At 41.4% G+C, this 24,458-nt stretch overlaps 1 protein-coding gene across 1 annotated transcript in view; it reads left to right on the top strand.

The window, feature by feature from the left end:
• Positions 1 to 24,458, top strand: part of LOC109934633 (myelin transcription factor 1-like protein) — a 264,033-nt gene that overhangs the window by 61,766 nt on the left and 177,809 nt on the right. The window contains exon 7 of the mRNA XM_048596974.1: positions 7,232 to 7,366. Coding sequence (XP_048452931.1) covers positions 7,232 to 7,366 — 135 coding nt within the window. The remainder of the gene's footprint in view (positions 1 to 7,231; positions 7,367 to 24,458) is intronic.

Genomic DNA, 24,458 nt, shown 5'->3' with positions numbered 1-24,458 from the left:
GGATAGAGCCCAAAGAGAGAGAAGAACAGTTAGACAGAAAAAAGAGTTGATAACAATCTGGCTAGGAGAGTGAATAGAGTGTTAGTGAAGACTGTTAATGGCTAACAATAGGTAGTGTATGATGGCAGACTATGTGATAACAAGGCCTGGTGTGTGGGGCATAGGGCTAGGACATGGAGAGTTTTCAAAATTATTGAGCTCAGTATTGAGTCCGGAGGGCTGCAGGATCCCCAAGTGAAAAATGAGGTGTTGTTCTTCCAGCTTGCGTTCAGCTTCTCTGGAACACTGCAGCAGACCTTAGACAGAGATGTTTGTCAGGGAAGAGGGTGGTGTATTAAATTAGCAGGAAACTGAAAGTTCAGGATCATTTTTGTGGGCAGAACATCGATGTTCTGTTATCCAGTCTTCACTTTGTTTCCTCAATGTAGAGGAGACCACATTGTGAGCAGTGAATGCAGTAGACTAGATTCTGAGAAGTGCAGGTGAAGTGCTGCTTCACCTGGAAGGTATGTTTGGGCTCTTGGATACTGAGAAGGGAGAAGGTAAATGGGCAGGTGTTATATCTTGCAGTTGCAGGGGAAGGTGCCGTGGAGCTGTGGGAGTGTGTTCGGAGTGAAGGAAGAGTGGACTGGGGTGTTCCAAAGAGAATGGTCCCTGCAGTATGTGCACAAGGGAGGGGAATATGTGTCTGGTGGTAGCATCTCGCTGGAGGTGGTGGAAATGGCAACTGAAGATCTTCTGGATGTGAATGCTGATTGGGTGGTAGATAAGGAAAAGGAGAACCTCAGCACTTGGTTGCTCTGTCTCAGAACACAATTTTGCGACTCCCTCAGGCATCCCAGCTAAAGTTACAGTCATATCTCAATGGTGCTACCATAGCAGATGAAAATCTGAACCTGTTCAATCCTGGCCATTCTAGGTCAGGCCAATTAATTAAGCAATTTTAATGACTCTTACACCTATAGAACAGATCAAGGATAATCATGACATAGCACTTTAAAATAAAGTGATTTAAGGAAACCAGGAACCTGTGTTCGATTCCACCCTTGGGCGACTGTCTATGTAGAGTTTGCACATTCTCCCCGTGTCTGCATGTGTTTCCTCCGGATGCTCCGGTTTCCTCCCATAGCACAAAGATGTGCAAGTTAGGTGGCTTGGCCATGTTAAATTGCCCATAGTGTCCAGGGATGTGTAGGATAGGTGAATTCACCATGGGAAATGCAGGGCTACAGGAATGGGGTTCGTCTGGGTGGGATGCACATTGAAGGGTCATTGTGGACTCGATGGGCTGTATGGCCTGCTTTCGCAATGTATGGATTCTATGAAATGAATGCAACATGAGAGGACACAATCACAAAATTCACAAGACTTGATAAGCATCTGCCCGTTGCACCCCAAGTCAGTGGACATTTTGGGTATGATGTGTTGATTCAGGATCAATCAACTCCTTTTTAAAGGGATTGGATGAGTGACATTTATTTGGGGGTTTTAATGTGACAACAGTATTTGAAGTATTCTGTAATACACCATTAAAGTCTCAGCCAGTAAGAGCAGAAGAAATGAACTGACCATTTATTTCATTGCTGCTTGTTGGACCATTCTGTATTTAAAATAATTGTTCCATTCCCTTGTACAAAACAATGAATGTAGAAAATTTACTTCTATTCCGTTTTTGTGTCCAAGTCTTGATTTCCATGGCATACAATAATTAGCTTACCCTAGTCTTTGAATATACTCAGCAACTAAACATGCCCTGTCTTCTGGGGCTGAAAATTCCAAAGATGTCTTATATATCAGAAAGTGAAGACTTTGTACTCTGCCTCTCCCCCTACTGCAACCCCAAGGCAAGCAATCTGTGGGAGAGGTATAACATCTGACTGAAAATCTTTGTGAGGGGGGGAGAAGTCATTAAAAAATCTCTGAAACAACTTCAGTTGATTGAAGCTAGTTCAAGAGACTAAAATGACCCTGTCTTTTATTACAGCCTGCCTATCTCTTCTGAGATAGAAACAGATCTGGCTTTATCCTGAAGGTATACAGTGGCCAGCTTTCACTACCCAAGCTGACAGCCAATTTCACAGCTCCACAATTCGACAAGAAAAGAACAGCAAGCCAACCATGATACACCCTAACCTAATTGCGTCCTTTTGTGACTTGTAAGAGTAGCCCCGCATTCCCATATGACCTATCTATTTGAAGAAAATGACTGTGATTTGAAATTAATTCACTGTTTGGGACATATTAAGATATTCTGCAAACATTCACAGAGTCATAGAGCTGTACAGCATGGAAACAGACCCTTCATTCCAACTTGTCCATGCTGACAAGATATCCTAAATCAATCTAGTCCCATTTGCCGCCATTTGGCCCATAACCCTCCTATTCATACACCCATCCAGATGCCTTTTAAATGTTGTAATTGTACCAGCCTCCACCACTTCTTCTGGCAGCTCATTCTACACATTCTATGCATGAAAAAATTGCCCCTCAGGTCCCTATTAAATCTTTCCCCTCTCACCTTAAAATTATACCCCCTAGTTTTGGAGTCCCATAACCTAGAGAAAAGACATTGGCTATTCATCCTTTCATGCCCCTCCTGATTTTTTAAACCCTTATAAGGTCACCCTTCAGCCTCTGAGGTCCAGGGATAAAACCCCTGCCTATCAGCCTCTCTCTATAACTCAAGCCCTCCAATCCTGGCAACATCCTTGTAAATTTTTTCTGAACACTTTCAAGTTTCACAACACCCTTCCTATAGCAGGGAGACCAGAATTGCACATAGTATTCCCAAAGTGGCCTAACCAATGTCCTGTACAGCCGCAACATGACCTCCCAACTCCTACACTCAATGCACTGACCAATAAAAACAAGCATACTAAATGCCTTCTTCACTATCCTGTCTATCTGTGACTCCACTTTCAAGGAACTATGAACCTGCACTCCAAGATCTCTTTGTTCAGCAGTACTCCACAGGACCTTACTATTAAGTATATAAGTTCTGCCCCGATTTGCCTTTCTAAAATGCCGTTCATCTAAATTAATGTCCATCTGCCCTCCAGTCTGAAAAATAACCCTCCACACCACCCTCTGTCTCCTACCTTTGAGCCAGTTCTATAGCCAGATGGCTGGTTCTCCTTGTATTCCACGTGATCTAACCTCACTAACCAGTCTACCATGTGGAACCTTGTCAAATGCCTTACTGAAATCCATATAGATTCATACAAACAAGGAGCAGAAGTAATCCATTAGCTCCTTGAGTCTGCTCAACCATTCAGTAAGATCATGACCAATCTGATTGTAATCACAAATCCACATTTCCACCTACTCTTATAACATTTCACCCCACCCTCACCCAAACCTACAATCTTTTTGCTTAACAAGGATCTATGCAACTCTTCCTTAAAAACATCCAACGAAGCCATTTCCACCACCTTTTCAGGAAGAGAGTTCCAAAGATCACAATCCTCTGAGAGTAAAAGAAAATTACCTCATCTCCATTTTAAATGGGTTTTTTAAACAGCAGTTCCTAGTTCCAGATTCTCTCTTAAGAGGAACCATCCCTTCCATCCTGCAATAGATGTGATAAGGCATTATAAATGCTGCCTTTCCGTCAGACATCAGGAAGTCTTTTTTTTGGGGATACATGCTGAATGGGCACAATATTCCTAATGTGCCCATTTAAATTTAGGTTTAGACCTCTTTGACATTTTACAGATGAGCTGTTGGCTCCAAATAAGAGACTCACTGCCCCTTGCCAATGTGGCTGATGACACTCTTTTGACCAGCAAACCCTGTAGGTTGTTGTTGTAGGTTTGGGATAAGAACAAGCCAGCAGCAGGCTCTCACTCCTGCTCTCACTTTAAAAGGAAACAATCTGTAGAGAGTGTTCTCTGTATTCAGGCCTCTCAATTCCTGTGTCTTAGCAACGTGATACACACTATGGCCACTGTGCATTAGTGACGGAGGGAAAGGGTGTTTGTGGACGTGGTGCCAGTCAAGTGGGCTGCTGTGTCCTTGAGAATGTCAAGTTTCTTGAATGTTGCTGGAGTTGCACTCACTCAGGAAAATACAGTGTATTCCATCACACCCCTGACTTCTGTCTTGTAGATGGTGGACAGAATGTGGGGTGGCAGGAGTTGGATTACTCACTATAGGACTCCTAGCCTCTGAACTGCCCTTCTAGACATAGAACTAATATGGCTGGTCCCATTCAATTTCTGGTCAATGGCAACCCCCAGAATATTGATATTAGGTGTTTCAGAGATGGTGATGCCATTGAATATTAAGGGATATTTGCTAGTTTCTTTCTTGCTGGAGGTGATCATTGCCTGGTACTTGTGTGGCACAAATGTTACTTGCTACTGTCAGCCCAAAGCTGGATATTATCAGGTCTTACTGCACTTGACATGTACTGTTTCAGTATTCGATGAGTCGTAAATGGTGCTAAACATTGTGCAATCATCAGCAAACATCCCTACTTCTGACTTTATGATGGAGGGAAGGTTATTGACACTCCTCTGAGGAGCTCCTGCAGAGATGTCCTGGAACTGAGATGACTAACCTCCAGCAACCTCAACCATCTTCCTTTGTGCCAGGTATGACTCCAACCAGTGGAGACTTTTCCCACTGATTCCCATTGAGCTCAGTTTTGCTTGGCATCTTGATTCCACACTCGGTCAAATGTGGCCTTGATATCAAAGACAGTCATTCTCACCTCACCTCTGGAATTTAGCTGTTTTTTCCACGTTTGATCTAAGGCTCTACTGAGTTCAGGAGCTAAATGGACCTGGTGAAACCCAAACTGAGTGTAAGTCAGCAGGTTGTTGCTAGGTAGTTCGGTTGACATCTTCCATCACATTACTGATGAAATACCATATTACCATGTGTTTAAAATATTCTTCCACTGATGTTGCCAATAAATGGCTCAGTTCTAATTCTAAGATTGCTGTGCCATGCCCTGCATTCCTCCAGGAGAAGAACTAGTTTTACCAAAACTGCTGACTTCCACATATATATAATGTTGCCTCCCAACACATCTCATCTGCTGCTGAAATGATCATCCATGATTTTGCATTCATCGCATATTGATGCAACAGTGCTCTCCTGGCTGATCTTGCATTGTTTGCCCTCCAGAACATTGAACTTATCCAAAATTCTGCAGGTTATATCCTAACTCGTACCAAGTTCCATTCGCTCATCACCCCTGTACCCACGTCAGTTCCCAGTACAGCCATGACTCCTATTTAACACTTCCATTTTAAAATTCTCATCTTTGTTCTTAAGTTGCTGCATTGCCTCATTACTCCTTAACCTCTTTCAGCCCTCTTAGCCCCCCACCCACCCCCAAACATCTGTGCTGCTCCAATTATGAAGGATTATTTGCTCCACCATTGCTGGTCATACCCTCACCTGCTTGGGCTCTAGGCTTTGGAAATCTCTCTATAAAACTCTCTGCCTACCTTCCTTTGAAATGCTTCTTAAAACCTATTCCTTTGACCTAATATTTGGTCACCTCTATTAATATCTTCTCATGTGGCTCGGTGTCAAAATGTACTTGCTAATACTGCTGTGACACGCTGTAGGATGTTTTACAATGCTACACAGATGCAAGTTGTTGCTGTGGTTTCTTACTTCCCACCTTGCAGAATCCCTTTAACATTTTAAACACTTAATCAGGTCAACTGAAAAACCTCATAAATTGCAGGAATGTATTTGTACAACCTGCTTTTGTAATTTAACCTTTCATTATTCTGTACACCTTCAATGGCTGTTATTTGTTTGCAGAGACTCTGTGCACAGGACACAATGTAAAACTGCAAACAAGAAGATGAGACTGGTCTGATCTGTGCATGTTTCACTCATTTATACTTGTCAGTTGTAATCTGGTGTCCTACAATAGTCTTGGAATCCTTGGCTTGTTTCTCTAAACAACTTATGGTGTTTTTTTGGCTGGATGTCAATTTAAATGTCTATCTAAAAGTTTATGCAGTTTGCCAGCTTGCTGGACAAGACTCCCAAAGTCTTCCAAATACTGGTCACCCATTTCCTATTTGAGAGACAGGCAGTTGAACGTCTTCCTCATTTCTTTCTGCTTATGCATCTCTCAGTAATTTGTTTACCTCCAAGTTTACTTTGTTTAGGTTACATAACTTAAAACACTGGAAAATGTTTTGGATTCTGGCAAGGAAAGGTGCCATTTTGGGTAAAAATGTTGGGAATTATAATTTTTGCTTTGATTTTGTTTCAGTTTTTCTGCACAAACCTAAAGACGTCATTCATGGAAAACAGACTGGTAGCATTATCCTTTTGCAGAATCTGACTTAACCTCTTTGCACAATTTTGTTTTTGTCAGCAGTTGTGATTCCCTTTTCTCATATTTGTACCCAAAATAAAAATAATTTCAAAATCATAAAATCCCTACAGTGTTCAGCCCAACAAGTCCACACCAACCCTCAAAGCATCCCACCCAGACCTATCCACCTAATCTACACATCCCTGGACACTACAGGCAATTTAGCATGGCCAATCCACCTAACCTGCACATCACTTTGGGAGGAAACCGGAGCACCCAGAGGAAACCCACGCAGACACAGGGAGAATGTGCAAACTGCACACAGACAGTCGCCTGAGGATGGAATCGACCCTGGGCACCTGGCGCTTTGAGGCAGCAGTGCTAACCACTGAGCCACCATAGATTTTAAAATCTACACCATTGGTCATTAATAATGCAATGGCTTAAGCAGCAGCCGTAAAAGGGACTATCACACGCTACCTCAAGAAGTGCCAAGTGTTTGTCCTACACTATTTCTGAAGCGAAGGGGAGCAGCATTGCCAGGTCCTCTGTCTGGTCCCTCCATTCAAGGAATCACTTCACCCCCTGGTTCCCAATTCTCATCTTCCTTGACAGACAAGCTAACATGGAAACCCATTCAAAGTTCAAAGCTCATAACTTGCAGGCAGAAAGCTGACAGGGCCCAACCACCCTTGCGTTCACTGTCATAGACTGGTGGAAGTGGATAGTGACCAGTTCTGTATCCATCCTGACTAACCTTAGCATTGACTTAAAGGGGAGAGCTGTCTGTCAAGTGCCATCCTTACTGCCCCACCCACAGTGAAATTTTAGCAATTAACTGCTGGAAATGGACCGGTATTGCGGTATGCATTTGTTTAACTTTGCCGAGCTTGTTAACTGATTTCTAATTTTAAAAAAAAAGTTCTCTCATTTTCACAGAGTCATCGAGGCCTGAAAAGAAGGAAAGCAAGTGTCCCACGCCAGGATGTGATGGAACTGGACATGTCACAGGCCTTTACCCTCATCATCGCAGCTTGTCAGGCTGTCCACACAAAGACAGGGTTCCCCCAGAAAGTAAGTGAAAAAGAAGTTCAAAGTGAAAGGTAAACATATTTATAATTACTATCATATTAATCTGCCATAGCCCCTGAAAGAACATCACTTTGTATCAGTTTTGGTGCTTTCTCAATGTCTCTATTGCCCAAATGGAGCATATAGTTTTAGATTTTTATTTGCTGACAAATTACAGAAACCAAAATAGAGGAAATTTACTCAACAAGAATTTTGAACCCTGAATGGTAATCCTTTTCCAGTGAACCCACTTTATGCTCTACCAAGTGACTTAGAGGATCAATGTAAAACAGGGTGCTGCTTTCCTATAAAACCATTTTCACTTTCAATGTATTATGACTTGCCATTATCAAATTCATAAATATTATTCAGCCAGCTGTTCAGTTACTATTGGTTTTATGCCTGTGCCGAAGTTCAAAGTTCTGCCTTCAAAGTCATGTTTGTGTCTCATCTAAGTAGGATAACCTTAATTCCATTTTTCAATCAGGAACCAATTGGGAACAGTTTGGTCCCTTCTGTTTCAGATGGTTGATCTCTTGCCTTTGGTTTCTGTAATGTGAATGGGACCCCAACAGTTATTTCAACAAATTTGTGGATGGAGCTGGTTCACATGTAAAAGTTCACAAGAACTTTAGGGAAGAAATTTTGTGGTTTATTTCTCTGCTAGCCTGTAATTGCCATCTCACTTAACACTCTGGCATTCACGATAATCATACCCACACCCTGCATTCCAGTGTAGGAGTGTGGTGTAGGAACTATTTTGTTCCCCTGGGGCTGAAGGGTTTCAGTTAAGGGTACACTCACTAGCAGTTTGGCAATCAGAACATGCTTCCAAATTACTTGGACCTCCTGCAGGTAGGAATAGGCAGATGGCCAATGTTGCTTTCTTGTAGGCTATCACAAATGTTTAAATCCACTCCACTGTCTAATTCTGATGGCAAAATTTGGAGACTCAGAAGTATGATCAGGTATCCCACTGACTCAACATCTCTTCCTGACTGCAATTTGAAGATAAGCACAGACACAAACAGACAATCTATACTCCATGATGTAGCATACCAGAGTGTAAAGACAATCATGACATTAATGCAGCAATGAAATGTTAAGCTTAAAGTTGAATGAAGCAGTATGAGGATCTGAAATCTTGTCCAGAGAAAACTTATAGATGGCATTGCACACAGTTAGAAAAGTGTGAACGGCCTTGCTCCTGATAGGGTGTTTAATGTGAACGAGACTTTTTGAAAAGGGATTGTAATGATCCATCAATAATTTTGCCTTTTCTAAGATTGAACAATGCTCAAAAGCACCTTTTCTTTTCTGAACAAACGTAAGAAATTTCTTTAAAATGATGGCTTCATAGGTCAGGACAGGCCAATTATTTTCTGTGATTGCACTTAAGTTGAAGTCTGCAAAGGCTTACCTATCTTGAAGAAGTATTGAGACAAATGCCCTCCGTCCTGCTAAGAAATTGTACTGGACTGTGAGTATGACTTCTTGAAATATTGGTTGAATATCCAATTTTTCATTAGGTGGATTTGAAGATTGTGTGTAAATTTAAAATGGAATTGCCATGTTTAACTACCTTTGATTGAAGAAAAAGCAAATTTCATTCAGGGATACAGTATTGAATATTAACTTCTATCAGATTAGTTACTGTATGTAAATACATTGATAATCATGAATAACCATTGCTGTATGATATTGTAATCATTACTATGATGTAATCTAGAATTGATTCTTATAATAAACATTCTGAAGCAATCATTAAAAGATTGTAGTCTCACACTTAATTCCTCAATAACACACAGATATTAATGTCCTTGAATTCTTAAGTTAGGATTCTGTCTGCTGATATTGGCTAACTTGTGGCACAATGGCTCATTGGTGAGCATCCTTAAGAGTGGAACCCCGGGTTCGAATCCACGCTTGGGTTACTGTCCGTGTGGAGTTTTGCACATTCTCCCTGTGTCTGCATGGGTTTCCTCTGGGTGCTCTGTTTTCCTCCCACAGTCCAAAGATGTGCAGGTCAGGTGGATTGGCCATGCTAAATTGCCCATTGTTTTCATGGATATGCAGGCGAGGTGAGTTAGTCATGGGAAATGCACGGTTACAGGGATAGGCTAAGGGGGTGGGTCTGGATGAGCTGCTCTTCAGAGGGTCAGTGTGGACTCCATGGGCTGAACGGCCTGCTTCCACACTAGGGATTCTATGACTCTAAGTTATTTCTGCTATAATATACCTGTAGATTATATATCCCATCCTGAGATAATGTTACTATCTGGAAAATCTTAGAAAAGGGAACATTTCATTGTAGGATCTGTCTATAGCTAGTAATTCTAGATAAGTCCCTTTAATTATCTGAAATATTAAAGTGTTAGTCTGTCTCTAAGTTGGCTGGGTAGGCTGTCTTTGCAAGGGGATAAAGATAGTAGAAGCATTAACATGAACACTAATATAGCAGTGTTACTACTAAAAGTTGACAAATGAAAAAGAAACTAAAAATTAACAATGGTCTAGTGGTATCATCACTAGACTATTAATCCAGAGACCCAGCTAATGTTCTGGGGACCTAGGTTTGAATCGCACTTTGGAAGACGATGGAATTTGAAATCAATAATAATCTGGAAATAAAGGTCTAATGATGACCATGAAACCATTGCCGATTGTCAGAAAAAACCCATCTGATTCACTAAAGTCCTTTAGGGAAGGAAGTCTGCCATCCTTATCTGGTCTGACCAGACCCAGAGCAATGTGGTTGACTCTTAACTGCCCTCTAGGTCATTAGGGATGGGCAATAAATCATGCTGTTGCTAGTGACACCCACATTTATGAATGAATAAAAAAGAAAATAACAGAGCTTTATAAAATTAATAAGAGCTACAAATAAAATGGAACAAAGACTAAAAGTGGAAAACAGAGGATAAGGTGATAAAATCCAACACCCTGTGATTAGGGAGTCAGTGATGTTATCGCCAAGTAGCACTATAACTAGCAATAGTTTTAGCTGTTTAATAGAGCTATTTGATTGAAAAATGTTTTTAACATTGGCTGAAAATTTCCCAGAGCTACTCCTGTTCTATTGCCTTAATTGCATCTGAATCCTTAGTTGTGAGTAAAAGCAGGGATCCTGCTGTGTTTTCAGGGGAATTTTGCTGGTGGGATGGAAACAGCTCTCAAGAAACGACTGGGAATAGCAATAAGGTTACTGAAGTCTACCTTTCGAATTTTGGGGGCAGTTTTCCATATTAGCTTGGTGTGATTTCCTCATATAAACAAGAATTTGCAGTACTGAAGATATTTTCTCGCTTTGCCTAGTTTCTCTTGTAGCAACAGTATTTTTTGAAGCTGTTTGGCAATATTATTTATTCCTACAGGAGAAGTGTACATTAATTTTTGAGAAAGGGCAGAAACAATTGGAGATGTAAGAATATAGGAGGAGGAAAACAACTCGAATCCCATTTTTAGATAACAGTCTATACAAGCCAAGAATGAATGGTTATTATTGGAGGAACAGTGATGAGGACTTGAGGCTAAAAAGAGAGATAATAATCATTACATCAAATGCTGGCTCCAAATCTGGAAGTTCCCTCAGTAACTATGGTGCCATGGTCACAGTAATTGCAGCAAGTAGAGGCTGTTGGCCAAGTGCCTTTGAGATAGCATAGCAATAATTTGTCACGTTTCCACTCTTAAAGTAGTTATAGCTACTTAACAGTGGGCTTACCTGTCAGAGAGTAATGGGAAGAGACAAGATGTTGGCAAGGGCTCCATTAAAAGGCATTTGAATTCAGAAAATTGCCCTTCTGATAACGACCTCAGTTCGTCTTATGTTCTAGAAAGTTTTATTTTGCTATTCTCAATTAACTGCTGCTACATTTTAAACATGCATTTATTCATATTGAACAACTGCATGGAATTATGCTCAACCGTTCTCTGGAATACAGAATGAAACAAGTTGAACTATATATAAAGTGCTCCATTTATACAATGGATACACAGAAAGAGAGAGACTGTACCTCTAGACCTCTTTGCATATGCATATTTCATTACATGCAAACATAGAATTAGAGGCAGAAGTGGGCCATTCAGCCTCTTGAGCCTAATCTACCATTCAATAAGATCATGTCTGAACTGTTTGTGCTTTGAACTCCACATTCCCATCGACTCCCAGTAACTTTTTGAATCCTTTGCTGAACTCTTTGAATCCTCCACCTTCAGTAACCCCACCTCCACCACCTTCTGAGACAGTGTTTTCCACAGTCACTCAACCATCTGAAAGAAAAAAATAACCTCCTCCTCTGTGTTCTGAAAAGGCAGCACCTAATTTGAAAACAGTGCCCTCTAGTACTGCACTCACCCAAAGAAGAAAAGTTCTTTCCATTTCCACCTTGTCAAGATGACTCAAGTCTGAACTGCCTCCAATGCATTTACATCCTTCCTTAAATAAGGAGATCAAAATTGCACAAGGTGTTTGAGATATGGTCTCACTAGCAACGTGTAAGACTGAGCATAACATCCTTATTTTTATGTTCAGTTCCTTTTGTTATGAAGGAGATCATTTCATTAGCCTTTTTATATTTTGTTGTACCCACCTGTTAGGACCCTAGCACTAGAACATGTGGATCTGTCTGTGCCCCTTCTGCAGTCGTTCTCTGTTTAAGTAATACACTACTACACTGGACATTCTTCCTGCGAAAGGGAACTGTTTCACATTTTCCAACATTGCACTCTATCTGCTAACATTGGTTCATTTGCGGCACAGTGGATCAAGTAGTCAGCACTGATGCCTCACAGCGCCAGGACCCGGGTTCGATTCCACCCTTGGGTGACTGTGTGGAGTTTGCAGATTCTCCCCATGTCTGTGTGGGCTTTCTCCCACAATCCAAAGATGTGCAGATTAGGTGGATTGGCCATGCTAAATTGCTCATAGTGTCCAGGGATGTGCAGGCAAGGTGGAGTAGCCAGGGGAAATGCAGAATTACAGGGTAGGGTAGGGAGGTAGGTCTAGGTGGGATGTTGTTCGGAGGGTTAATGTGGACACAATGGACCAAATGGTATGCTTCCACATGGTAGGGTCTCTATGATTCTATAATTCATCTATGGAAAATTGTGATTTAAGGACAAAAAGGAAGCTTACCAGCTGCAAAGCAAGAAAATACCAAAATCGCAGCACTGTTAAAAACCTACCCGAGAGTGAGGCAAATGGGGTAAAATTTGACAAGAAAAACTGTTAATGGCCAAGTTTTGAAACAAGAACTTATTTTGTAAACTAGAAAATCTAATAGAATTGAAAAATATAAAAGGCATTGATTTCAGGAAGTGGAGTGAGGAACTGCAAAATGTTGTTAAGGAGATTAATTATGATAGTAGACAAGCTCAAGTGACAATGTGTCAGGCAAGAAAAATGTAGATATAATTAGAGAAAAAAAAATAATGAGCTGTAAGCAGTAAGAGATGGATCTCAACTTACTCAATGATAAAAGTTTTCAGAATTACATAGCCTCAGTTTCACGAGATCACAAGTCAGTTGTCTTGGTTCATAACATAAAGTGTGAGACTATCGCTATAGCATCCATTCTGCACAAGTGGCACCAAAACTGCATACTACTTACTAAATATCTGCACTTGCAGCTCAGCCATTTATCCAATATGGTCAGACTTCTCATTCAACAAATGGAATTCATTATAGTACAATATTTAGTAGTGCATCTGGAACACAATGTCTGCGAACGAAAGAAATGTCTGCCAGAAAGCTGTAAAGCTAGGGCAAGTTTATCTTTGTCATTAACATAGTGCTGTCATTGTGATTAGTGGTAGAAACATATTCTCGCACTAAATGTAATTTCAGAAGAATGGAGCCTAATGAATGTAAAATCAAGTTGAAACACTTGTTTGAGTTTGATCGCCTTGTGACATGTGTGATTTTGTACACATTGTCCAACTGACATTTATGATGGTGAATTGCTTGCTTTTAGGACCCATTTAGATATCATGTCAAAACAAAATAATTTTTCTTAGTCTTGTTCAGTATTGAATTCAAAGAAAAACACGACCACCGATCAACATAGTGGGGGAACTCACTTGGATGAGTTATTTAATGTTGACTGTTCGGAACAACATTAGTGGATTGCAACAAGTTCAAATCCACTACCAGTACTTGAAAGCATAATCTGGACTGACATTTTTGTACAATAATGGAATTTTTCTGCATCATCAATGAAAACGTCCTTTAATTGAGGTGTTGAACTGATATTAATTACTGCTCTTTTTAAGATCAGGGTTACCTACTTAGATCAGTAGGAGATGCGAGATTCTGGTTAGTGGGCTCGTGAAGTCTAGACAGTTCTGTTTGTACTTATAGGTGCTGTTTTATCATTTGTCTTGGAATTGTGTGCACTTGGATAAGAGTTGCCTAAAGAAATTTTGGATCATTGCTGGGTCCATTCTAAATCAGAACATTAAGGAGTCAATTTGAAGTTCTTTTAGCTGTCAAAAATGTGCCTGTAGGGGTACAGAATTTGCTAGTCATAATTTTAAATACATTCTCTCCCAGTGGCCTCTCCATAGCACTTCAGATCCGATTTTGTTTGGAGCCAAATTCTGATGTGCGAGGCTATATTAAAATCACATAAATATTGATTCAGCCTCAACTGGAGCACTGGATCCATATCTTGGACACCATACTTTCGGAAGGATGTGAAGGTATTAGAAAGGACCAGAAAAGATTCATGAGAACAGTTGCAGTGATGAGGGACTTGGTTATATAGAAAACTCAGAGAAGTTGGAACTGTTCTTCTTGCACAAGAGAGTGTTGAGAGATCTTTTTGGAAGTATTAATTGACCCCACCCCCACTACACTACAAAAAGGAAAAATTATCAGGGCCATGGGGAAAAGGCAAAAAACTGCTCATTGAGAAAGACAGTAAGGACATGATTGGCTGAATGGCTTCTTTCTGTGCTGCAACCATTCTGTAATTCTGTGACCTGAGGTGTTCTGGACTAAGAGCTGAAAAATGGGATTAGGCCAGTTAGTGTATTCTTTTGCAGGTACAGACTTAATGGGCTGATTGGCCTTCTTCTGTGATGTACAATTTTCTATATTGCCACTGATCGATGAACTCGACAACCATAACAATGACAAAATCTACCTTTAATAAAATTGGCTGAGACCTGAGAAACAGACATTGCATGTTCCACAGAGAGAGTTAAATATAAGTACAGGCTGATAATGAGGTGAGAAAAGTCTATTGAATTGTCCAAAATAGTCAGCATGATTAATGTGTTATAAGTGGTGCCTTTATTAATTGACTTGCGCAGAATGGTGAAATGATTAGAAACCACTTGACCGAGATAAGAATTTGTTCACAATGTGCATGTATATCATGGCTGGAGGGGAATGTATCTGTCGAGGTACCACCAACCATACCTGCCTAGGGGAGGCAGTGGCATAGTGGTAATGTCACAGGATTAATAATCCAGTGGCCTAAAATAATGCTCTGGGTAGCAGGGTTAAATACACCATGACACCTGGTGGGATTTAAAATCAAGTCATAAATCTGGGATTTAATATAGTGGCCATGAAATTATTGTTGATTGTCATCAAATCCTATCTGGTACACTAATGGCCTTAAAGAAGGACTTCTCACTTAACTGTGACTCTAGATCCTTGTGACTGATTCTTAAATGCCCTCTGAAATGAGCCAACAAGCCACTCATGTGTGTCAAACTGCTACAGAGTCTACTAGAAGAAATTAAACTGGATGGACTACCTGACATCAACCAAGGCTCTGGAAATGAAAGCAGCACAAACAGCCCTGTCTACCCTACGCAGTCCTCCTTACTAACACCTAAGGCTCGTGACAAAGTTGGGAGAGATGTGCTGTAGAATTGTCAAGCATTAAATTCATGGAACCATAGCTTGCACATGATGCCCCAAAAACCACCATTGCCATCACTATCCCTGTCCCACTGGCAGGACAATCACAATCAAGAGAAAATTGCTCTGGGAGACATCACTAACAAATCTGGACCCCGTGAACTCGCATGAGATCAGGTCAAACCTGAACAAGGGAACTTCCTGCTGATTACTACCCCCCTTACCTACCCCCTCAGCTGACGAATCAGTTCTCCTCCTTGCTGACCAATAATTGGAAAATGTACTGAGGATGGCAGTGGCATATAAAATATTTTGTGTGGGACACTTCAAAATCAGTGACCTAAAGTTGCTCTGTCGCACCATCAGTGACTGAGCTGGTCAAGTCCTGAAGGATGGAGTATTTGGTTCTGTGGCAGGTGCTTAGGGAATCAACAGAAGGGAAAAACATACTTGATCTCGACCTTACTAATTTACCTGTCACAGATGCATCTGTCTGTGACGGTATTGGCAGGAGTGACCACCACACATTCTTTATGGAGATGAAGTTCCATCTTCGCATTGAGAATACCCTCCATTGAGTTACGTGGCACCACCACAGTACTCACTGGGATAGACTTTGAAACAATCTAGTAGCTCAGACTGAGAATCCATGAGACACTGTGCACAATCAGCAATCTGTAACATCATGAGCCATCATATTCCTCCCCACCCCCACGTTACTATCAAGCCAAAGGAGCAACCATCGTTTAATTCGTAATGTAGGAGGGCATGCCAGGAACAGCATTAGGCATAGTTAATAAAAAAGAGAGATCAAATTAAAGCTATAACACAGGACTTTTTGCAAGACAAGCAGAATAAGTAACATTCAATAGACAGTCTGAAGCAATCTCACAACCAATGGATTAAATATAAGCTTTTCAGTCCTATCATAAACGGTGGTAGACAACTAAACAACCCACAGGAGGAAGTTCCACATGTATCTCCACCCTCAATAAAGTACTGAGCAGAAGATTCATTTTGGCCCCTTCCTGAGACCCTCCAGATGCAAATCTTCAACAAATTTAATTCACTTCACATGATGTCATGGAATGGCTAAAGATACTGCGTGGTGCACTGGCTACAGGCCCTGACAACATTCTAAGAATAGTAATAAAGACTGTGTCCCAAAATTAGCTGTGCACTTTAACCAAGCTACTCCACGTCAGCTGCCCCAGTAGTACCCACCCAGCAATATAGAAAATTGTCTAGATATTTCACAAGGCAGACAAATTTAATCTGGCCAATTACCGCCCTATCAGTCTATTCCTGACCATCAGCAAACTGATGGAAGAGGTCATCAACATTGCTACCAAGTATTATTTACTTTACCACAACCACTCAGCTCCTGACTTCTTTACAACCTTGGTTTAAGTATGGACAAAAGAGCTGAACTCCAGAGGTGAAATGAGAGTGGCTGCTTTTGACATCAGAGTTGACCGGGTGTGCAATGAAGGAACCTTAATAACATTACAGTTGATGAGAAGAAGGGGGAACCTCACCTTTCGTTAGTCACACTTAACATAAAAGAAAATAATTGTGGCCATTGGATGCCAATCTCTGCATGAGTTCCCCAGGGTAGAGTTTTAGGCCTAACCTTCAGCTGATTTGTCGATACCTTCCCTCCATAATAATGTCAAAAGTGAATATGGTCATAGAATCCCTACAGTGTGCAAACAGGCCCTTTGGCCCAACAAGTCCACGCCAACTCTCAGAGCATCCCATCCAGACCCATCTGCCTATAACTGACCTAATCTACACATCCCTGAAAACTATGGGCAATTTAGCATGGCCAATCTGCTTAGCCTGCACATTGTTGGACTGGGGGAGGAAACCAGAGCACCTGGCAGAAACCCCTGCAGACATGGTGAGAATGTGCAAACTCCACACAGACAATCACCTGAGGGTGGAATTGAACTCAGGTTGCTGGTGCTGTGAGGTAGCAGTGGTAACCACTGAGCCACCGTGCCACCCTGCCACCCTGATGAACATACGCTGATGGTTGCATGATGTTTAACACCATTCGTGACTCTTCACATATTAAAGCAAATTGTGTGCATTTTACATCAAGACATGGACAATATCCTGGCTTAGGTTGATAAGAGGTAAGTAACATTTGTACCATGCAATTGCCAGGCAATGACCATCTCCAACTATACAGAATCTATCCTTGACACTCAATGGCATTGCCATAACTGAATCTCCCATTATCAATGGGTTACCATTGATCAGAAACTCATCTGAACCAGCCATATTAAGAACAAAAACAGAAATTTTTGGAGAAACTCAGCAGGTCTGGCATCATCAGTGGAGAGAAAGCAGAGTAAATATTTTGAGTCCAGTGATGCTTCTTCAGAACTCAACCATGTTAAGACTAGCTACCAAGAGCATGTCAGAGGCTGGGAATTCTGCAATGAATAACTCACTTCCTAACTCCTCAAAGCCTGTCCACCATTTACAAGGCATAAGTCAGGACAATACTGGTATACATACTAGTTGCCTGGTTGAATGCAGATCCAACACTTGACACCATCCAGGAAAAAGCAGCCTGTTTGATTAGCATGTCGCCACCACTTTCAACATTTTCTCTCTCCACTACCAACGCACAGTAGCAGTAGTGTGTGCCATCAACAAGCTACACTGCAGAAATTCACTGAGACTCCTTCCAAACCATCAATCTCTATTATGTAGAAGGATAAGGGCAGCAGATACAAGTTCCACTCCAAGCACACATCATCCAAACTAAGGAATATATCACCATTTCTTCGATGTGTTAAAATCCTGGAATTTCCTTCTTAACATCAAAGTGGCTGTCCCTACACGCCAGGAAGGCAGTTCATAGCAATGTGCTGAACGGCATTGAGAGATGGGCAATAATTGTCGGCCAGCCAGCTCTGCTCACATTCCATACACATTCACTTGTAGAATTTGTCTTCATATGATTCTGTTCAGCAGAGCAGGAGAACAATAGCTTTGGGCTGTGGATTAATAGTCCAGTGATATTGTCACCATGCCATGAACTCCCCACAATCTCTTAACAGCAGAATTGCACCTATCACTTGGTGCTTCCTTGTCCTCGAGGCTAGCCTGTCATTTCCTTTCTCTTTCTCTCTTCATTCAGCCTTAGCAAAGGAACAAATTACCTTCCAGAGCTTTCCCAATGGCTATATCAATTTTTGCTCCAATTTTCTGCCACTTTCCTTTATTATCCATATGTCTTTGAATCTAATGAAATTCATCAACATGTTTTTTGTTACTCCTGTCATTAGTGTCTGTTAATGCACTGGCCCTAATCTCTATCTAAAGTGGCTAATAATTATGCCAACAGCTGACCCTGGAGAACAGCTATTAGCACATTACCTCACACTTTGTTGAGATTTGCATCAGTTCTTAAGTATTTAAGTCAACAGATGGAATTAACTCCAGTCTTTCCTTTGAGGTATTTCATCTAATGGTGTCTTCAGTGCTGAGATTTGCTCAATCCATAGGGGGTCTTTAAAGCCCCAGAAAAGGATAGGTTTGTGCTGGCTGGGAAATAAAAATGTAAAATGTCTCAAAACCTCGTCCTACACCTCTGGTTTTACTGGAAGTGGAGCTTGATATCCAGCCGGCTCCCAGGAGGTGGGACCCTTCTGATGAAGGGTCTAGGCCCGAAACGTCAGCCTTTCTGCTCCTATGATGCTGCTTGGCCTGCTGTGTTCATCCAGCCCTGCACCTTGTTGTCCCAGGAGGTGGTTTGCTCGTTAAAGTATTTTAATGAGGCTTTGTGCTCAAGAATTTTCTCTTTGTTTCAGTGTTAATCTGGCAGCTAAAGTGAGGTGAGGACTGCTATATGGAAGAGGCAGCTGCTTTACATCCCCTACTTGTGAGCTAGACAGAACAAGTGAGCTTTTACCCAGGAAATCTCTTCACTTTCCAGTTATTAAATTGCCCCCCAATTATATTTGCCCACCTCCAAGGCCTGTAGTCTTATCCTACCCACTCCCATCCTCAACTGTGCCTATGCAAACTCTTCCCTAATCTCTCTGACTCTCATGATCTTTACACTTCGCTATTCCTTTCCCTTCCTGTCCCCACCAAATCTTTTCCAATTTTACACTTGCCCCTGATATTGGAACTTCCCATTGCACGCTAATTGATGTATCTCCAGATCTCAGAGTGATTACACTGCCCCTCCACTACCCTGTCAATCAAAGTCTTTCCCCATCTCCCAATCTCTCTCTTGCTTTCCCTCTCTTCTTGAGGCCGATGATGAAGGCTTGCCTGTCAAATAGCCAGCCTGCCAATCTGACTGGCTGCCAAGGGAAACTGAAATCAAAAATGGTAAGTGGATGTTCCCTTTAAACTCAGCAGGAGCTGAAGGAAACACATTCCTCTCGATTGTTTGCGAAATTGCAAACACTCTTCCCACATCTTATGCCACTCATACTTGTCTTCTTACTGTCAGGACCAAGGCATTTTAAAAATCAACAGAAATAAACCCAGATGTTTAAGGTGATTGTCTTTCTTTGTAACTATGTTGTTTTAATAAAATAATTTTTAAATATTGTCTTGGGTCCTGAGCATTGTTGCAAAAGCCAGCATTTGTTTTTCATTCTTAATTGCTCTTGAGAGGGAGGGAGTGAGCTGCTTTCTCGAACCACAGCAGTCCTTGGGAACACACATACACCCACAATGCTGTTGGGGAGGGATTTTGACCCAGCAACAGTGAAGGAAAGGTGATGTAGTTCCAAGTCAGTATGGCTTATGGCTTGGAAATTGCCAAGTGATGGAATTCCCATGCATTTGCTTTCTTTTTCTGATTGGCAAGATGTAACTCTTGGGGTGCCACAGGATTCGGTCCTCGGGTCCCAACTATTTACAAACAATATTAATGACTTGTATGTGGGCCAAATTTGCAGAAAACACTACAATGGATGGGAAAGTAAGTTGCAATGAAGAAATAAGAAATTTACTCATTGTATGAATAGGTTAGGCGAATGGGCCAAATTTGGCAGATGAGGTTTAATGTGGATAAGTGTGAGTTATCCATTTTGGTCAAAGGAGTAGAAAGGCAACTTATTACCTCAATGGAAAGAAACTTCAGAGAGCCTAGGTGCAGAGAAAGCTGGGTGTCCTTGCATATGGAACATGGAAAACTAACATTCAGGTACAGTAGCTAACAAGGAACTCAAATGGGATTTTGCTAAAGGAATAGGGTATAAAAGTAGGGAAGTGTTGCTGCAACTTTACAAGGTATTAGTGAGACTATCTGGAGTATTGCATACAATTTTGGTCCAATACCTTACTTGAGGAAGGATGTAGTATTAGTGATAGTTTAAAGCAGGTTCTATAGATTTATTCCAGAGATGAGGGGCTTTTCTTATGAAGAACTTGAACAGTTTGGGCATATACTCTCTGAAGTTTAGATGAATGAGAGGAGATCTAATTGAGGTATATAAGATTCTTAAAGGGGATTGACAAAGTAGACATAGAAAGGATGTTTCCTCATGTGGGGCAATCTGGAACAAAATGTCAGAGCTTTAGGAGAAGGGGTGACAGAGATGAGGAGAAATTACTTCTCTGAAAGAGTTGTGAATCTGTGGAATTCAATGCCCCATATAGTGGTGGATGCTGGAACATTGAGTAAATGTAAGGAAGAGATAGACAGATCTTTAATTAGTAAAGGGTTAAAGGATTATGGAGAGTGGGCAGGAAAATGGCGTTGAAACTGAGATTGGATCAACCAGGATCATATTAAACGGCAGAGCAGTCTTGGGGGGCTGAATTGCCTACTCCTTCTCCTAATTCTGAAGTTCTTATGTTCTTGCGTGTTCTTCTAGGTGTTAGAGCTCACAGGTTTTGAAGGTGTTCTCAAAAATGATTTGGTTCATTGATGCAGTACACCTTGTGTATGGTGGACAATGTTACCATTGTGCATTGGGATGAATGGAGTGAATGTTTAAGGTGGAGGGTGGATGTTGCAGCATTCATCTAGGCAAGTGGAAAATATTTCATTGTGTCCCTCAGGTACTGCTGCTCTTACCTGGTCTGGCATCCATGTGACTCCAGACCCATAGCAATATGGTTGACTCTTAACTCCCTTCTGGGCAATTATGGCTGGGCAATAAATGCTGGCCTAGCTAGTGATACCAGCATTGCGTGAATGAATAGTAAAAAATCACACTCCCAACTTGTACCTTGTAGGTAGTGAATACCTTTGTAGGTGGGGATCAGGTAGTGAGTTATTCACTGCAGAATTCCATGCATCTGACCTTGTCATTGTCATTGACCACCTCATGCCTGAACCATGATCAGGTCTTGCTGTAAATTGATAGAGCTAGCTTCAACATTTGAAAGCTTATAAATGTTCTGACCACTATGAAATCATCAATGAACAACCCCGATTTTTGACCTTATGATAGAGGAATATATGCAGAAAATGCACTGAATAAAATTCATGAAATATTCTTCTCTGTGGTGAAGATTTCCTTTGCGCCTGACGTGCATCTATGTGATAGACAGACTTTGTAAAGTCTGACTGGATCTCACACAAAGACCATTTCTTACCCTGCATGGATCACCGCAACCTAAATGTAGAGTATTTTTTGCCATAACAGATATCAAATCCCTGAGATAATAACTGCCTTACTAAATGCTTGCTTAACTTAAATCTCTGACTCCTCAAGAAGCATTTTGACAAGGTGACTAGTACTTATTAAACCTTATACTATTACTTACATTTTTAGCAAAATATTTTACTGATTTGTTTGCATCTGTAATCATTAGTCATTGGACATTACATTGGATATTTTTCTGTAATCATTATTCATTGGATATTTCATTGAATACAGCACTAATAATGTAAGTTATGTCGAGCTTTGTTACCCATCTATAGGTACAAATGACTTAGCTTAAAACGTTAATGGAAGATTCCAGGGTCAATAATTACTTTAACCTTGGCCAGTCAACCAAATAAACACTTTTCTGAGATTCGGTAACATATAGTGTTGGAGACAATTCAAATCACCAAGAAACTGGAAATTTAATTATGCATAAGGACATACAGGACACTACAATGTTCATCAGACCCCCACTGCAGCAATACACTCAGCTTCAAAGAACCTGCTACCTATTGTAGCCTAACGAGAGAGCGCATAGATAATTCACACCTTCCAGAGCGATGGTGACTGAAATGACATTTCTCTTTGGCTGGTCACTACTATTCACCTATTTTATTTGGTCAGCCACATACCACTAAAGAGAATTACAGAAGTAATACCTTCTTTACGGTAGACTGAGTGGAAACCATAACACAAACACAGAAGAAATAGGTGCAGGAGTAAACCAAATGGCCCCTTAAGTCTGCCCACACATTCAATATTATGAACTATGATTGTGATTAATCTTCGACTTCAACTTCATTTGTCCATTTGTTGCCTATATCCCCTTAATTTCCTGACGAAAACCAATAATCTGTCTATTTCTTGTCCTAATGCTAAAATTCTGGACATGTTCATTCAGCTTCTCTGAGCATTCATCTTCATCCTTTGCTTATTCCAGTTTTGGATATTGCACTAGGAAGCAACAAGCATTCTCTGCTTTTAAATAACGTTTCCAATGTCTGCTCTGGTTATTATTGAACTATGATGGTACTGTTACCGTGTCTGTTTTTTTCCTGAATCTATCAGCGTTAAATGTCACCTGGTGATGTAGGAGATCTTCTGACGGTAATGCACATGTCAAATCCAGGAAAACTTCAGGTAGTAAATAAAAAACAAAAGAACTGCAGATGTTGTAAATCAGAAACAAAAAAACAGAAATTGCTGGAAAAGCTTAGCAGGTCTAGCAGCATCTGTGGAGAGAAATCAGAGTTAACGTTTCGGGTCCAGTGACCCTCCTCAAAACTTCAAATAGTCCTTTGACTTCAATTGTGAGCCACTTTCTCCACTTCTGAAGCTCATGCAATGGGAATGGAACTCTATAAGCAAGAGATCAGGAACATTTTTCATATGCTGCACTTTGAGACTTGTAGTAAGCAGCAATCTCGTTTTCAACTCCCCCTCCCAATCCTCAGACGACATGTCCATCCTGGGCCTCCTGCAGTGCCACAACGATGCCACCCGAAGGTTGCAGGAACAGCAACTCATATTCCGCTTGGGAACCCTGCAGCCCAATGGTATCAATGTGGATTTCACAAGCTTCAAAATCTCCCCTCCCCCCACCGCATCCCAAAACCAGTCCAACTCGTCCCTGCCTCCCTAACCTGTTCTTCCTCCCACCTATCCCCTCCTCCCACCTCAAGCCGCACCTCCATCTCCTACCGACCAACCTCATCCCGCCCCCTTGACCTGTCCGTCCTCCCTGGACTGACCTATCCCCTTCCTAACTCCCTACCTACACTCACCTTTCCTGGCCCCATCCCCGCCTCTTCGACCTGTTTGTTTCCTCTCCACCTATCCTCTCCTCTATCCCTCTTCTATCCGCCTCCCACTCTCTCCCTATTTATTTCAAAACCCCCTTCCCCTCCCCCTTTTCTGATGAAGGGTCTAGGCCCAAAACGTCAGCCTCTCTGCTCCTATGATGCTGCTTGGCCTGCTGTGTTCATCCAGCCCTGCACCTTGTTGTCTCGGATTCTCCAGCATCTGCAGTTCCTACTATCTCCAATCTCGTTTTCTACCTTGTTTATGTGCTCATTCACGGGTGTGAGCGTCACTGACAAGATCAACAATTATTGTCCATCAATAACTGCCTTTAAGAAGGTAGCAGTGAGCCACCTCCTTGAACCCCCACAGTGCATATGGTGTAGGTACAACCATTGTGCTGTGAGGAAGGAAGTCCCAGGACTTTGACTAAGTTATATTGAAGGAATGGCAATACAGTTCCAAGTCAGGATGGTATATGGAACTTGGAGATGGTGGTGTTACCATCCATCTACTGTCCTTGTTCTTCTCTCTGGTAGTGGTTGCGAATGTGGAAAATGCTTTTGTAGGAGCCTTTGCAAGATATTACAGTGCATCTGGCAGATGGTACATAGTGTGCGTTTGTGGTGGACACAGTGAATGTTTAAGGTAGCAAGTGAGATACCATTCAAATAGGCTGCTTTGTTCTGGATTCTGTCAAGTCTTTTGATGCTACATCCCTCCAGGCAAACAGAAGGTATGCCATTGTCCCTGGTTAGTGCCTTAGAGATGGTAGGTGGCT

Source organism: Rhincodon typus, chromosome 5 (assembly GCF_021869965.1).
Source record: "Rhincodon typus isolate 14 chromosome 5, sRhiTyp1.1, whole genome shotgun sequence".
NCBI classification, from domain to species: domain Eukaryota; kingdom Metazoa; phylum Chordata; class Chondrichthyes; order Orectolobiformes; family Rhincodontidae; genus Rhincodon; species Rhincodon typus.
The sequence above is the reverse complement of the archived record's forward strand: the minus strand, read 5'-3'. Positions and strand labels throughout refer to the sequence as shown.